The sequence below is a fragment of the Glycine max genome, chromosome 1 (genome assembly GCF_000004515.6).
Source record: "Glycine max cultivar Williams 82 chromosome 1, Glycine_max_v4.0, whole genome shotgun sequence".
Classification (NCBI taxonomy): Eukaryota; Viridiplantae; Streptophyta; class Magnoliopsida; order Fabales; family Fabaceae; genus Glycine; species Glycine max.
This window is the reverse complement of record NC_016088.4, coordinates 4,361,865-4,374,947: the sequence shown is the minus strand read 5'-3', so window position 1 is coordinate 4,374,947 and position 13,083 is coordinate 4,361,865. Positions and strand designations below refer to the sequence as shown.

At 34.5% G+C, this 13,083-nt stretch overlaps 2 protein-coding genes across 2 annotated transcripts; both read right to left on the bottom strand.

The window, feature by feature from the left end:
• LOC100813905 (uncharacterized) lies at positions 1 to 1,970 on the bottom strand. Its single transcript, NM_001253143.2, has 2 exons — positions 1,233 to 1,970; positions 1 to 559 (listed from the first exon to the last, which is right to left on the bottom strand). Exons 1-2 carry the CDS (start codon positions 1,781 to 1,783, stop codon positions 145 to 147), a joined length of 966 nt encoding a protein of 321 aa, NP_001240072.1. The 5' UTR covers positions 1,784 to 1,970; the 3' UTR covers positions 1 to 144.
• Positions 1,971 to 4,146: 2,176 nt separating this feature from the next.
• On the bottom strand, positions 4,147 to 13,083 carry LOC100811752 (uncharacterized). The gene is made up of 5 exons (XM_003517858.5): positions 12,675 to 13,083; positions 12,241 to 12,546; positions 6,219 to 6,827; positions 5,219 to 5,498; positions 4,147 to 4,578 (listed from the first exon to the last, which is right to left on the bottom strand). The coding sequence occupies exons 1-5, from the start codon at positions 12,990 to 12,992 to the stop codon at positions 4,544 to 4,546; spliced, it is 1,548 nt and encodes a 515-aa protein (XP_003517906.1). The 5' UTR covers positions 12,993 to 13,083; the 3' UTR covers positions 4,147 to 4,543.

Below are 13,083 nucleotides of genomic sequence, written 5' to 3'. Positions count from 1 at the left end.
TACAAGACATAAGCCTTTTCATTTTTACATATCACTGAACTAGGATGCTCAATTATGAAAATATAAGAAAATGAAAACCAAGAGAATGAACAACAAAACTAACAATTGTCATCATGTTGGTAAAGGAAAATCAGACATTTCACGTCAATTTGACGAGCTCAAACCTTTTTTAAGATTTCTAAGGACACTCCACATGAATGTGGAAACAAAGAAAAGGATGACACCAGTAATGATGGCATACTTCAGACCAAGGTTCACTAACAAATTTACTAGCAACCCAGCAAATACAACACCAAAGAAATTAGCAGACACAGCAGCCCAAAATGGCATATCAAGAATGGATGCTATAAAGGCTCCGGTCCATGCTCCTGTTCCAGGAAAAGGAACAGCCACAAAGAGCATCAGACCAAGCCACTGAAACTCCTCCACTGGACCAGCCTTCTCTTTGGCATTCTCGAACAGCATGTCAAGGAATCGAGACGCAGAAGGGCTCCTCGCAGCAACGAAAGACGCAATTTTTTTAAGGTAGAGCACGATGAATGGCACAGGGACCATGTTCCTACATTAATTACTCAAAACTGGTTCATCTAACCATGGGAAAATCCCCAATATTACCAAAAGACAATCCAAATTACATCAATGGGCGCTAAGGAAACATCTTCTAAGCTCTAATAGGCCAACAACAAACCCTCTTCTCTCCATGAGTCAAAATTACATAGGAAAATATAGGGCTTGTTTGATTCACTTCTCACATTTTGTTTTAAAAAATGTTTTATTTAATAATTTACACTACTCGGTAATCAAATTCTCATCCAAATTCTACTAAGTCTTGAAATCTGTTTCCAAAACAAGTGTTATAAAAAACAAAAAACAGAAACAACTAGGAGATGTTTTCTCATTCTCTTTTTCATGTGCTATGTTCAACTGTTCAGAGGACAAATCTTTAGAAAACAGAAATGTGTTCATGGGACAAATACTTTCATATATGTTGAGGGGACAAACAAATTTTAGAAAACAGAAAACTGTTAGACCAAGTGAAGGTTCAATCTCTAACATAACTATTCCAAGTGAAGGTGCAATGCCACAACAAGGCAAACACATTAACCAAGAGGGATTCTAGAAAGCCAAGTAAGCAAATGGGTATCATGATTGCAGTGAATTCAAATAGTATCTCACATAAGTCAGCCAAAGAAGGGTGTACTTAAAAGAACTTGAAGAAGAAAAATACTAACCCCAGAATAGATAACACTGTTAAAGTTACAGGGTTAAGTTGCATCCAGTAACCAACAGGTATAGCCCCACGAAGCTCAAGCACAGGAAGAGTGGCAAGGGTGAACACCACAACCCAATCAGGCCAACCCAATTTCCTCAACGAATTGGCAATGTTGAAGCCAAAGCCAGAGGCTTTGATGGAGGATTCAACAGCAGCATTAGCATCCCTTGAAACAGCAAACCAAGCCAGGGACAAAGAGGCCCAAAATATGACCCAGAAAGCAAAATTAACTGGTTTTTCCTCAGAAAGCAGCAACCTTTGGGCTTCACCAGCAGGGTCAAAGCATTCATCAGAGGAAGAAGCTCTTGTTAGGGTCAGTGTGGAAGGAGCAATGGCAATAGGGGGTCTGAAGTGGGGGGAAGCATTCAGGGTTGAGAATGAGAAGTTTGATTTAAGAGATTGTTTACCCTTTTGGATGAGAATGAGAGGATGAGCATTGAGAGGTGAAACCCTGTTGTGGGGTTTTCTGAAATGGAATGGGGATGTTAGTGACAAAGCTGAGGCAGCCATTAATCCAACAAGTGGGGAAAGATGAAAAATTTGTTTGATAAATGATAAGAGAGGGAGTGGGAACTTATGAGTGAGAAAGCTTGGTATTCAGATTCATCGTTAGATTAGAGTGAGTGATGAGGCTGAGGACCTGAGGTTAAATGCTCTCTATGTATACCCACTACTACCCTCCTGTGTAACTGTAAGCAAATATTTTCAAAATATTTTGTTTGAATTGAAGAAAGAAACACATGAGAAAAAAAAATAAATGTCATGATGCATTTCAGTTTTATTTAATTAAATACAAATAAAATTTAGAAATTTTATATAGATAACTATTTAAATTTAAAGTTTAATGTATTGATAATTGGAAAGCAACATTTATTTGAATTTTAAGGTAATTATTACGAAAAATAATATATTTATTTCGTTATCAGATATGTGTGAGAGTTGTTCATTTAAAATATTTTAAAATCAATTTGATAAATAAACTCACACTGTCTTTGGATCATATGTTGCAATCCACCTATGTTTTCACATCCAAAACTCTCATGACACGGAAACACAAGTATTTTTTTTTTTTTTTTAAACTTAGTCCACGTTGAAGCCAGCAAATACCAATCCAAACATGCTATTAATAAAGTTTAATCTAAAAATACACTCAATGATATGTAATATTTATTGAGTTTGGATAGTTGGTAAGAAATTCTAAGATTTGAATCTTCTTGTTGTTTGTACACTAAAAATCTTTTCACTAGTTGTTTTTAAATTAAATTATTTTCTTTTCCAAATATCCGATTAGAAGAAAAAGGGATGTTATCATAGCTTTTTCTTTTTCGCGACATGAACCGATCTCAAATTTCTCTACACAAACAAACAGTTTCGAGGAATTAAAGGAAATAGTAATTAACAAGGATAAATCTTAGATAGACACAAAACGCAATCATCAAGGGGTATTACGTTACAAACAATGGGAGGACTTATCAAAGTGGTTTTTCTGACTGCTGATTTGTTAATATACCTTTTGGGAAGCATAGTTCGAGTGATGTCCAAGAGAAGATTGACCCTTTGATTGAGATGCGGAAAATATTGGGAATGGTCACTGTACAATCAAGTTAAGTTAGCTATCCCTACCAAAAAAAAGTTGAGTTAGTTATTCATTTGTATTTTGTTAATTGCAAGTTTAATGTAGTTTGTATGAAATGATACTACTATAATTTGAACATTTATTAAATTAAATTTATTCTACTTTATGTAACATTACCATGTTAAGAAAAAAAGTGGCAACACAGCTAGAAATTGCTTTTGATGGCATCGCACGATGGAAAACGGTGTCGAACGAAGGAAGAGTTTAGATAAGATGTATAGGATTCCTAATAATGTGCACTCTAGATTAATTCAAAAGCTGTTAATAATAGTACACCATGAGTCACATGGAGTAGTGATGCACCGTAGAACCCATCACAAGTTACTAGTTATCACTACTCTTTTGTAGTTCATTTCGTCCATTTTGTTTTTTTATGATGGATTCAAGAATAATAAAGCATAAATTATATGCATTCCAAGTAGCAAGGTATAAGTTTGAACTTTACACTATTTATGTACATGTACATTATACATTTAGTGTGAGTTTAGATTGGTGGTGAGTGAAACTCATCATGATTTTTTTAAATAAATAAATAAAATCATGATGACTTCATCACAAAAGCAACTACTTGTTGCTTTCAAAATAATAATCATTTAAAACCACCATTAATCCAAATATACGTATACTGAGATTATAAAAAGTAATCGTGAATCCTTTTATAAGTTATTTCAAGAAATACCACCAAAAGTAACTATGAATTAACCAAAAATGCACTCTTTTGGTAAAAATTATTTCCTAGTTCTGGAGAATCGGTTCAGTGTAGGTTTCCCTATTCATAAATAGAAGCATTCCACTTTCATGTAGTACATCTACTAAAAGCTGCTACTTTGAAATGAACTTTGAATAAATATGATGAATGTGTAATGAATAGGCTAACTCCTTCATAGAAGTGAAGCATAGTCCTCAACCAACTACTTTCAAACCTAGATAGTAGAAACATGCTCAACAGAACAATATGCATTCATTATTCTTTTGGGCCAATCTCGATATCATAGTTTTGTAAATTAAATTACCGTTTGGTTACATCGGATGTTCAAAATATGGGTTGTAATGCATACAACCCTTTTGGAATTATCTTCACGTATTCTCTGTTTTGAGTTGTGTAACTATCAGTCATACCACTCACTTCGCTTGAATCCACAAATTTCATTCAGAGACAACTAAGCAAGAAATAAACTCTGATTAAACAAAAATGTTTCTAAATTTCTGAAGAATATTAGAAATTTATATTTATATCTGATAAAAGAAAATCTTCTATTGCTGACAAAACTTATACTATTTACATGCGGTATATCCACCTAGAGAAAAAATCATGAACAAAAAATTACATAAACCATCAAACAACAAAATTCCCGGAATCCACATGCAACACATGCTTATATTGAAGCTGGAGTTAATGAAAAAGAAGCCCCAACAAAATCCACCATCAGAATCGCCTATAACACATGTCATTGATGAAAGGACATTGCTGTTTTGATCCATGCAATGACAACTCTAAGCTTCCCTCACAGGACCATGATGAACTCTGCTTAATAAATGAAATGGACTAGAACATATTCCTAAATTCTGAACTGGCTTCGATCAGTACATAACTACATATACGTAGGCTTTCGTTGCAAAACTCTAAAGGCTTCTCACAGTAAGCCTTGTGCCTCAAAGTCTCTTGCCACTGAAAAGGAAAAGACAGCAAATGTTATTAAGGTAACAAGATAGGACATTTGAAGGAGAGGAAGATATAGATTGGAACAAACAGAAATATGATTGATGTCTAATGTGAATGCAATGCCAGAAGTCAAAGCAGTAACACCAAAACTCTTCTCAAAGTTTAATTACATGATATGTTTCGTAGAAGCTAGAGATGCAAAGTTCTTATTCATCAGGTGCGGAAATTAATCGAATAAGATATTAATTATTAGTTGCATAACATTTCTGACAATTGACGAAGCTTCGCTTAACTAGTTGGTCCACCACGAAATTACCTCTTTCTTCTAATCACTTGGTCCTCCGCACCACAAAACATTTTTCTATGTATGAAGGTTGATGTATAATACCAAGGTGGTGTTCGAATTGTAGTTGGAAACTAAGATTTGTCCCAAAAGAAAAGTAACTTTCTTTCACTTCTCACGAAACATCGTGATCATGTCTAAATACCATTCAACCATAATTTTGACAAATATGAATAAAACAAAGTTTACTTTCTCCAAACTAAAATTTAGGGTATACAATCTTACAAGCCAAACATGTAATAAGCAAGTGAGCATCCAGAAGAAGGAAAAATTCAACAAGAAGGAATAGAAAAGAAAACTCACAATTTGACATGGGAAGAACCAAAACAACCCGCATGGTGACAGTGTTTGGAGGAAGCTGCAAGCGAAGAGGATAAAGCTTTCCATTCAAAGGACTCCGATTACACACAATGATTCCCTCTAGCCCTGTCTCTTCCTCGAACTTTCGAGTCAATTCTTCAACTCCATTCCCTTTGAAAATCAAAGAATACCCCTGCACACCTTCATCCAGCACCTCTCCATTGTCTTCAGCAATATGGTAGTATATAGTTCTCCCTTCCACCTTCGGTGATAAATCATTGGGCTGCAAACAAAACCAAACACAATCAACACCCACACACGCAAAAAATAATAATAATAAAAAGTGACAACTTAGGTTATTTTAATCATAAAAGAGAAAATGCTAATGAACGCATCAATGCTAATGAATCCATTATCGACTCCTTGATTAGCTAATACCAATAAACACTCTTTATGTAACAAGGTCCTCCTAAAATATACGTATTTATATAAATTAGTCCCCAAAAGATAGTACTCACAAACAAATTCATCGTATCAAACTCGTAAACAATTTCATCCCTCAAATAGATAACCAGTTCCTTTCAGATTTTGAATCATTTTTGGTATTATTCATTGTCAATATATTTAATACAAAACTTCATTATGAAAATCAAGGTTCTAAAAAATAATCCACAACTGCAATTTCATATTATGTCAAGAATCAGGACTAAACTGCAACTCAGATCACAATTTGAAACCTTGATGCAAAATTCGCCTGCAATTTCCAGTCATGTCAGGGATTGCGAAAAAACTGCAATCGCGATCACAATTTAAAACATCGATGCAAATTACTATAATAAAACTCAAATTCTGATTAAAGAACACTACTATTTATGAATAAAAGAATAACACCTAAAAAAATGATATGAATTTTGATCATTATGTAATAATCATGCTAAACCAAAGCAAGGACAACCCCGACAAAAACATCAAAGCTTTTCCAAGAATCTTATCTGATACATACCTGTTGCCTTGAAAAGCTAGCAGACACAGTTGGCGGTGGCGGCGGCGGCGCGCTCGCTAGTATGGGAACAGAGTCCTCAACCGGCAACGGCGGAGCGGAGGGTCTATCATGATTCGCGGGAGAGTTCACGTAAATCTCAACAACATCCACGTCCCACAGGATCCAATCCTGCGTGGCGGTCCTGTGCGGAATATCATGAGTAACGGAGTTTCTCCACGGCGGCAACCCGCCATTTGCCCTGAGGAAATTCCCGTAACGGGACTTGAGCTTCACGCGCCCTCCGTCCTTGACGGGTTCCCACTCGACAGAAGAGTCCAGCCTCGAGGGAAGCGTCTGGAGAACCTTGTGGCCCGTCATGCCCAAGAGGAAGAGGTGGTTGGAAGCGGTGAGGTACTTGCCGTAACAGCTCTTCAGGCGAATTATGTTGTCGTATTCGGCCACGTATTCTACCGTCCACCGTGCGCTTTTGGAGGAGCCGTTGCGGTCCTGCGTCACCGACTCCTCGTCCTCCTCCGCGAGGAGGTACTTGTCGTGGTGGCTGCGGAGGCGCACCGCCTTCGCGCGGTGGAAGAAATCCATGCCGCTCCTGAACTTGTTCGAACTTATTGTCTGCATGTGTATGGAGAATAAATTAAAAAAACAAAAGAATAATATATGATCAGAAAGATTGATTTGTGTCGGAAGCAGAGGCTCTGATATGGTTTTGAGTATGAAATGAAAATGGTAGAGGGTATTTATTTGTGAACGTGAATGGGGACCATTTTCTTGGGTTTTGAAATTGTTACGTTGTTACTGTTATTTTTTTCTATGTGTTGGGTAAGAGTTAGTGTGCGTGACTGGTTGACTGGTTTAGGTGTGTTGTTTGGACTGTGAATAGTGAAAAATGGGAAGAGGAAGTCCAACAGTGGCGACTTTGGGGTATAACACGTTTGGGTGCACGCGGGTATTACGTGGGCAAAGAGGGTAGGTAATCTCATTCATCTCTTGTCATGGTTTAGTTTGTGTTCAGTGTTGAGTGCGTCTAACTAGGGGTTAGGGAGTTAAGGGTAGGTGGAAAAAAAAGAGAAAGGTGGGATCGTGGGCATTGATCATTCACATGTGGGTTTAGGAACATTGGGGGGCAGGGGAATGCATCATCAAGTTGAGTTTCTTAACCTGAAAATGAAATATGATAAGACCTCGCAATTATTGAGGTCACTTGAGACCCACTTGTAAGGTTGGATTTTTTGGCAAAAGTAATCCTTGGTAATTTATTTGGTTTTAAGTTGTGAATCCTCATATTATGATACACACACAAAAAAGTAAACAAAAACCCAATATATCTACTTATGGCATAGTAAGACAGCAAGTTAACATGCCAATGATAATTTCACTTCAAAATATAGAAAATAATATCTAATAAGAATTTTGTTCGTGTGTGATTGAGTTGATGATAAAATTACCATTATATTACTTATATAAATTATTAGGCGTGTTTAGAATTAAAAGAATCTATTTTGCTTGATTAATTGAATTAAGTTACATTAAGCGTAAAATTGTAAACTTAGCGTGTTTAACAAATACTAGTATTTGATTCATCCCAAATAAATTTCTTTCACGTTTCCCCCGACATAGTGTGCAACATTTTTTTAATGAACAAAAGCGATCAAGCTCACTTTAATCTTTAGCATAAACCCAATTATTCACCCCAAAAAAAAAGCATAAACCCAATTAGATGTAGGTTAAAAAGTTATAAACAGAATCCATAGCCCAATCCGACTAATCTTTTTACCATTGCTGACTCAACCCAATTAAATAAGGATTCATAATAAGTCAGTGGGTATTGGATATACTATGGCAGCTAGGTTGAATTGCTGACTCAACCCAAATCAATAAAGAGTCCCAATCAGTCACTGGTTTTGGATATACTATGGCATTTGATAATAATATGCGGTTTGTCGCTGCCTTGGCGTGTTTGTGGATACCACAGAAATTAAAAAAAGAGAATCAAAACAAAACGGCCTCTGACTAGAAAGCACCTTACAAAGACCTCAATCCAACAAATAAAAAAAAATAACAAGGGCATAAAGGAAGAGAGACCAATAAAAGAAGGAAAAAAGAAACAATATATACATGGGGTGAAAGCTATATATACGGAGATTTACATAGAGACGAGACAAAAGCCACTTAAAAGTATAAAACTATCGTCTACACAAGATGTCTTAGACAAATAGACAATGTGTTATTGAATAGGTTTCATTTACAGATAAATTAAATTAAATGTTGTTAACTTGTATTTCTCCATTTTACTCCCAATTATTATTGAAAACCCACCATACAAAAAGCTATATTCGGCTTCTAGTCCTTGTCAAGGCAGACGACATGAATGTGTACTTCCAACCCCCTTCCCCCGCCCACATGAATATGCTCTAATCCTCAGATGAAATCAGGTGAAAATCTATTTATCATTCTATATATGTGTGAATGTGTGTGTGTGTGTGCGTGTCTAATCGGTATAGTATTAATATCCTTCTTATCTCACTCAAAAATCTTTTCATCTATACTAATTGTCTTGACGTAGACGTATAACTCCTGATAAGAAGTAGCATATAGACAACTTTAATTAATGTTATATCCGTATAGTATATTTCCAAGTTACTAGGTCACTCCGCGTGTTATTAGTTAGAAACACGCAACCATCTATTGACCTTAATTATTTCAAGTTGAGCTTTATTTTTTTTATTAGATCAGATGTTCAGATTTATACACTTTGATCTTAAGCCCCAAAAAAGAAAAAGAAAAGACTGGGCGTTGGAGAAAGCAATTGATTGCGGGAATAATATTACTCCCACACCAAGGAAATATATTAAGACAACAACTTTGCGATATGCTAGGGATCCATTTTAACAGAACTTTGAAATTTTGTTAAATGTGCACCCCATTTTTCGGGTGAATGGGTATAAGGAAAAGAAGAGATAGAGAGAAAAATACAAAAGAATAAAAAAAATTTGACAAATGATATGATTGAATATGAAGAAAAAAAATATTAAAAAATAAGATAAAGTTAAGTTGTTAAAGAAATTGAATATATGAATACAGTAACTCCACAATTTTTTATTTGATCCGTTATAAGTCCAAAACTTTTATAAAGGAAGAAAAATAAATCAAATTAGTATATAAGCATATCATAATTTAAAAAGAGTGTTTGATTTTTCATTGAAAATCATGTTCAACCGAATTTTTTCACTTTCTAAAACAAGAAGGTAGAAACAAGTTTTGCTTTATAATGAAAGCTAGTTATATTCAACATTATCCAAACACACTCGAAATGTTTGGTAATAATTTTGTGAAAATGACTTATATTTCTCTAATTTGTTATATATAAATCAATTGTTCCAAGAATATTCATTAGGATCAATCTAATGGTAGGGGTTAGAATAGATATATAAGGAGTTAGATTCGATCAATATATATTGTTGTCTTTGTATACCAAAAATTATTCCAAGAATTAAAGTGTGCAGTAAACTGCTATTGTTTCAGTTTCTTCCTTTATGAAAGCTTTTTATTTTTCAATTTTTTTTTGTAAAAAAAAGGGTTAATGTCAAATAACCAATTTTAGTAGTGCGTTTACTGTTTGGACTTTGGAGTGTGAAAGCATTAGTTTATGTATGAAGTGAGTGACTAAATTTTCGTTGGTGGAAAAGAGTTGGTGAAGGCATGAAGCAAACATCGCCTCAAATCCAACCAAGTGTCAATCAAATTGGTAGTGGACGACTCCCATGGTCATATAGGGGTTAGACTAAAACACTCGGCGTGTGAACGTCCTTAATTTTCTTTGGACATATATGAAAGCCAAATAAATCATACTTTATAAAAGCTAATTGGGGCCACATAAATTTTACTGCAATTTGGAAATGAAATAGATATTCGAGTGTTTCTACTATGGAAGTAAACAAAACCCTTCTCATAGACCTAAAGTACCTAAAAACCTAATGTATATGTGCATTACTATCACGGAATAGGATAGGTAACAATGTAACATGTTAAGGAGATATAGCTTAACTCACGTTAGCAGAGATAGGTCGTCAAATTGTTTATTAAATGAGTTAAGACTTTTTAAAGTTATTTAATTAAAAAGATAAGACTTTAGACTATTCAAATAAGACAATTTATTTAGGTAAATAATAATAATGACTAATAAAAAAATAGATTGTTAACTTAAAAAAAATGCATTGTTATGTTTTTAAGATTATATATTATCAATTTATTTAAATATTTAAGCCTACTAATGTATACATAAATTTAGGTTCTTTAGAGACAATTTTTAACTCGTTTAACAGACATTCCAATTAAGTAGAATTTAGAAAACCCAGATTGAAGTATTGAACTAAACCTTCACAAAAGTAAGATACATTTAAAAAAAAGATTATATCAAATCAAATTGGTCAAGTCGTGAATATTTCAATAAAAAAAAGTAGGATAGATGTGGACCTTAAAAAATTTAACTTGCTAGTGCATTTTCAGCCTTATTTCAAAATCACCAATTTGAACTATTTGATTCAAGATTATGTTTTGATACTTTATTTATTGAATTTAATTTAAATTTGCTGAGACCATCTCATCTAATTATTTTAAAATTTTCAAACTAATAAAAATCATTTCATCTAAACTCAACTCCCAATAAATGTATTTTTACTGCAAAATATTTTCTATACGATGACATTACAAGTTTTATACTTACCCATTACATTACTCAACAATTTCACTTCACTTTAGCAAAAGCAAATGCTTATCTAACTTTTATGCGTGTATATTATAATTTTTAAATAAAACAATGTTTATATATATAATTACGTTTTATCAATGGATTATACTGTTTGTATAAAACATATGATACGACAAATATTACAAGGTTATCTTACTAAAAAAAATTAATTAGATCGAATATATTAATACATTTTTTAACATTATTATTCAATCATGAATTGTTATGTTTATTAAGATTATTCAACTAATATGATATTACTTAAAAAAATATTTAAAATTATATCTAATCAATTAATAATATAATTTTTTATATTGATAATATATTAAAATTAAACTAAAAAAGACACTCTGTTTTTGGGCATATTTTGCATTCATTAGAATTTTCGAAGAGAGAATTCAATTACGTTCCCAAAATATCGACGGTTGAAAGTAGTACTCTTTTTCTGTTTGTTCTGTTTTTAGTTTTAGGGGCTTCAATTTGGTCAAGGGAATCAAGAGTCAAGACCGAACAGTGTGAACGTTTGTTTCAGAAAAATAAACACGGTATTCTCTAAATCAGTCAAGCCGTTAAACCATGGAGTAGTCATTTATAACAAAAAACTAGGAACTTTCCCTGAAGTACAGGGGTATTTTAAATTTTCAATAAAGCTTATAAATAAAAATTAAAAAATAATATCAATGATTAATTTTCTTACCAATAGCTAAAATTATTTACGTTACTCTTTCTCAATATTTCACAGGAGCCAAATTTCATAACAATTACACTATTATTCAAAGAATAACAAATTAAAGCAAACACATACTTAACGAAAAACTCTTAATAATAAATATTAAGTAAATGCATACGCTGGATAATCATCTGTGTTTCCTAGATTAAAAAAAATGTACTTACAGTCTTAAATAACAAAAAATTTGAGAATAAAAAAAACATATTAAAATCTCACATTTATTTAAGATAATATCAAAATAAAATATATAAATATAAAATAATTATCATCACAACCCGATTTTATAGATTGATTTAGACTCAAACAAATGTTTTAGATTATTAATTTTTATTAATAATTAAGATTATTTATATTAGTTTTAGTCAAATCACATAGAATTCCACTATTTTTTTAATAGTTGTTAACACGTTTGTTATTATTATTAATTTTAGCACAAATTGTCTCTAGAATCCGTTAGAAAAAAAAAATTCGATCAAACAAAATCAACGCACGAAATTTCACCCCAAAAACGCAAGAAACCAAAAGTCAGTCCACGAAAACATACATACCTGCATCAGCAGCAGCTTGGAGTTCCGTCTAACCGGCGGCGACCGGAGCGAGAAAACCGACATCGGCGACGCCGGCTCCGAATCCACCGATAATACATCATCCGAAGCAAAAGAAGAAACGACGTCGTCGTTCTCACACAAAAACTCATCCACCAGCTCCTCCATGGCCTCCACAGGCTCCACGTCCCACAGAACCCAATCCCTCGTCGCCGAGCTGTGCGGTTCGTCCACTGTCACGGTGTTGCGCCACGGCGGCGTCCCTCCGTTGGCCCTCAGAAACTTCCCGCTCCAGCTCCGCAACCTCACCTGAAACCCATCGAAAGGAGTTATAAGATTGACTTATTGATAAAAAAAAGAATGAAGAGAGAAGAAGTTGTGGTTCCAATCTTTTCACTAACAAAGTAACATTTGTGTATAAATTTTTTTAAAAGAACCTGAAATCCGTCGCGTATCACTTCCCACTCGTGCTTGAAATCCGCGCCGGCCTCGAACTCCGTTTGCAGCACCGTCTTCCCCGTCATGCCTAGCAGAAACGGCGTCTCTGTCGCCGTTAAGAGCCTCCCGTGGCAGCTCCTCAGGCGAACCTTATTATTAATCCCTCCTTCCGCCGCCACTTCCTCCACCGTCCACCACGTCCCCCTGCCGGAGCTCCTCCGGCTCTGGCGGACCCGCGCGCCGTCGGCATCCGCCACGAGGTACTTGTCCAGGTGGCTCCTCAGCTTCACCACGCTCGTTTTCGTGAAAAACTCCATCTTGTGCGTGTTAATCGATGGGCTGATGAAGCTGAAAACTATGACTATATAGATATAGGTGTAAGTGCGAGGAAGAAATCATAACTGTTTT

What these genes read in the sequence shown, in the direction of transcription:
- LOC100811752 (XM_003517858.5), bottom strand. Translation starts at nt 12,992, where the DNA reads ATGGAGTTTTTCACGAAAACGAGCGTGGTGAAGCTGAGGAGCCACCTG. An exon ending in CCAAGCTGCTGCTGATGCAG is followed by an intron (nt 6,828 to 12,240) that starts GTATGTATGTTT and finishes ATACACATGCAG; the next exon opens with ACAATAAGTTCGAACAAGTT. An exon ending in GGTTCTTCCCATGTCAAATT is followed by an intron (nt 4,579 to 5,218) that starts GTGAGTTTTCTT and finishes TTTCCTTTTCAG; the next exon opens with TGGCAAGAGACTTTGAGGCA.
- LOC100813905 (NM_001253143.2), bottom strand. Translation starts at nt 1,783, where the DNA reads ATGGCTGCCTCAGCTTTGTCACTAACATCCCCATTCCATTTCAGAAAA. An exon ending in ACAGTGTTATCTATTCTGGG is followed by an intron (nt 560 to 1,232) that starts GTTAGTATTTTT and finishes TAATTAATGTAG; the next exon opens with GAACATGGTCCCTGTGCCAT.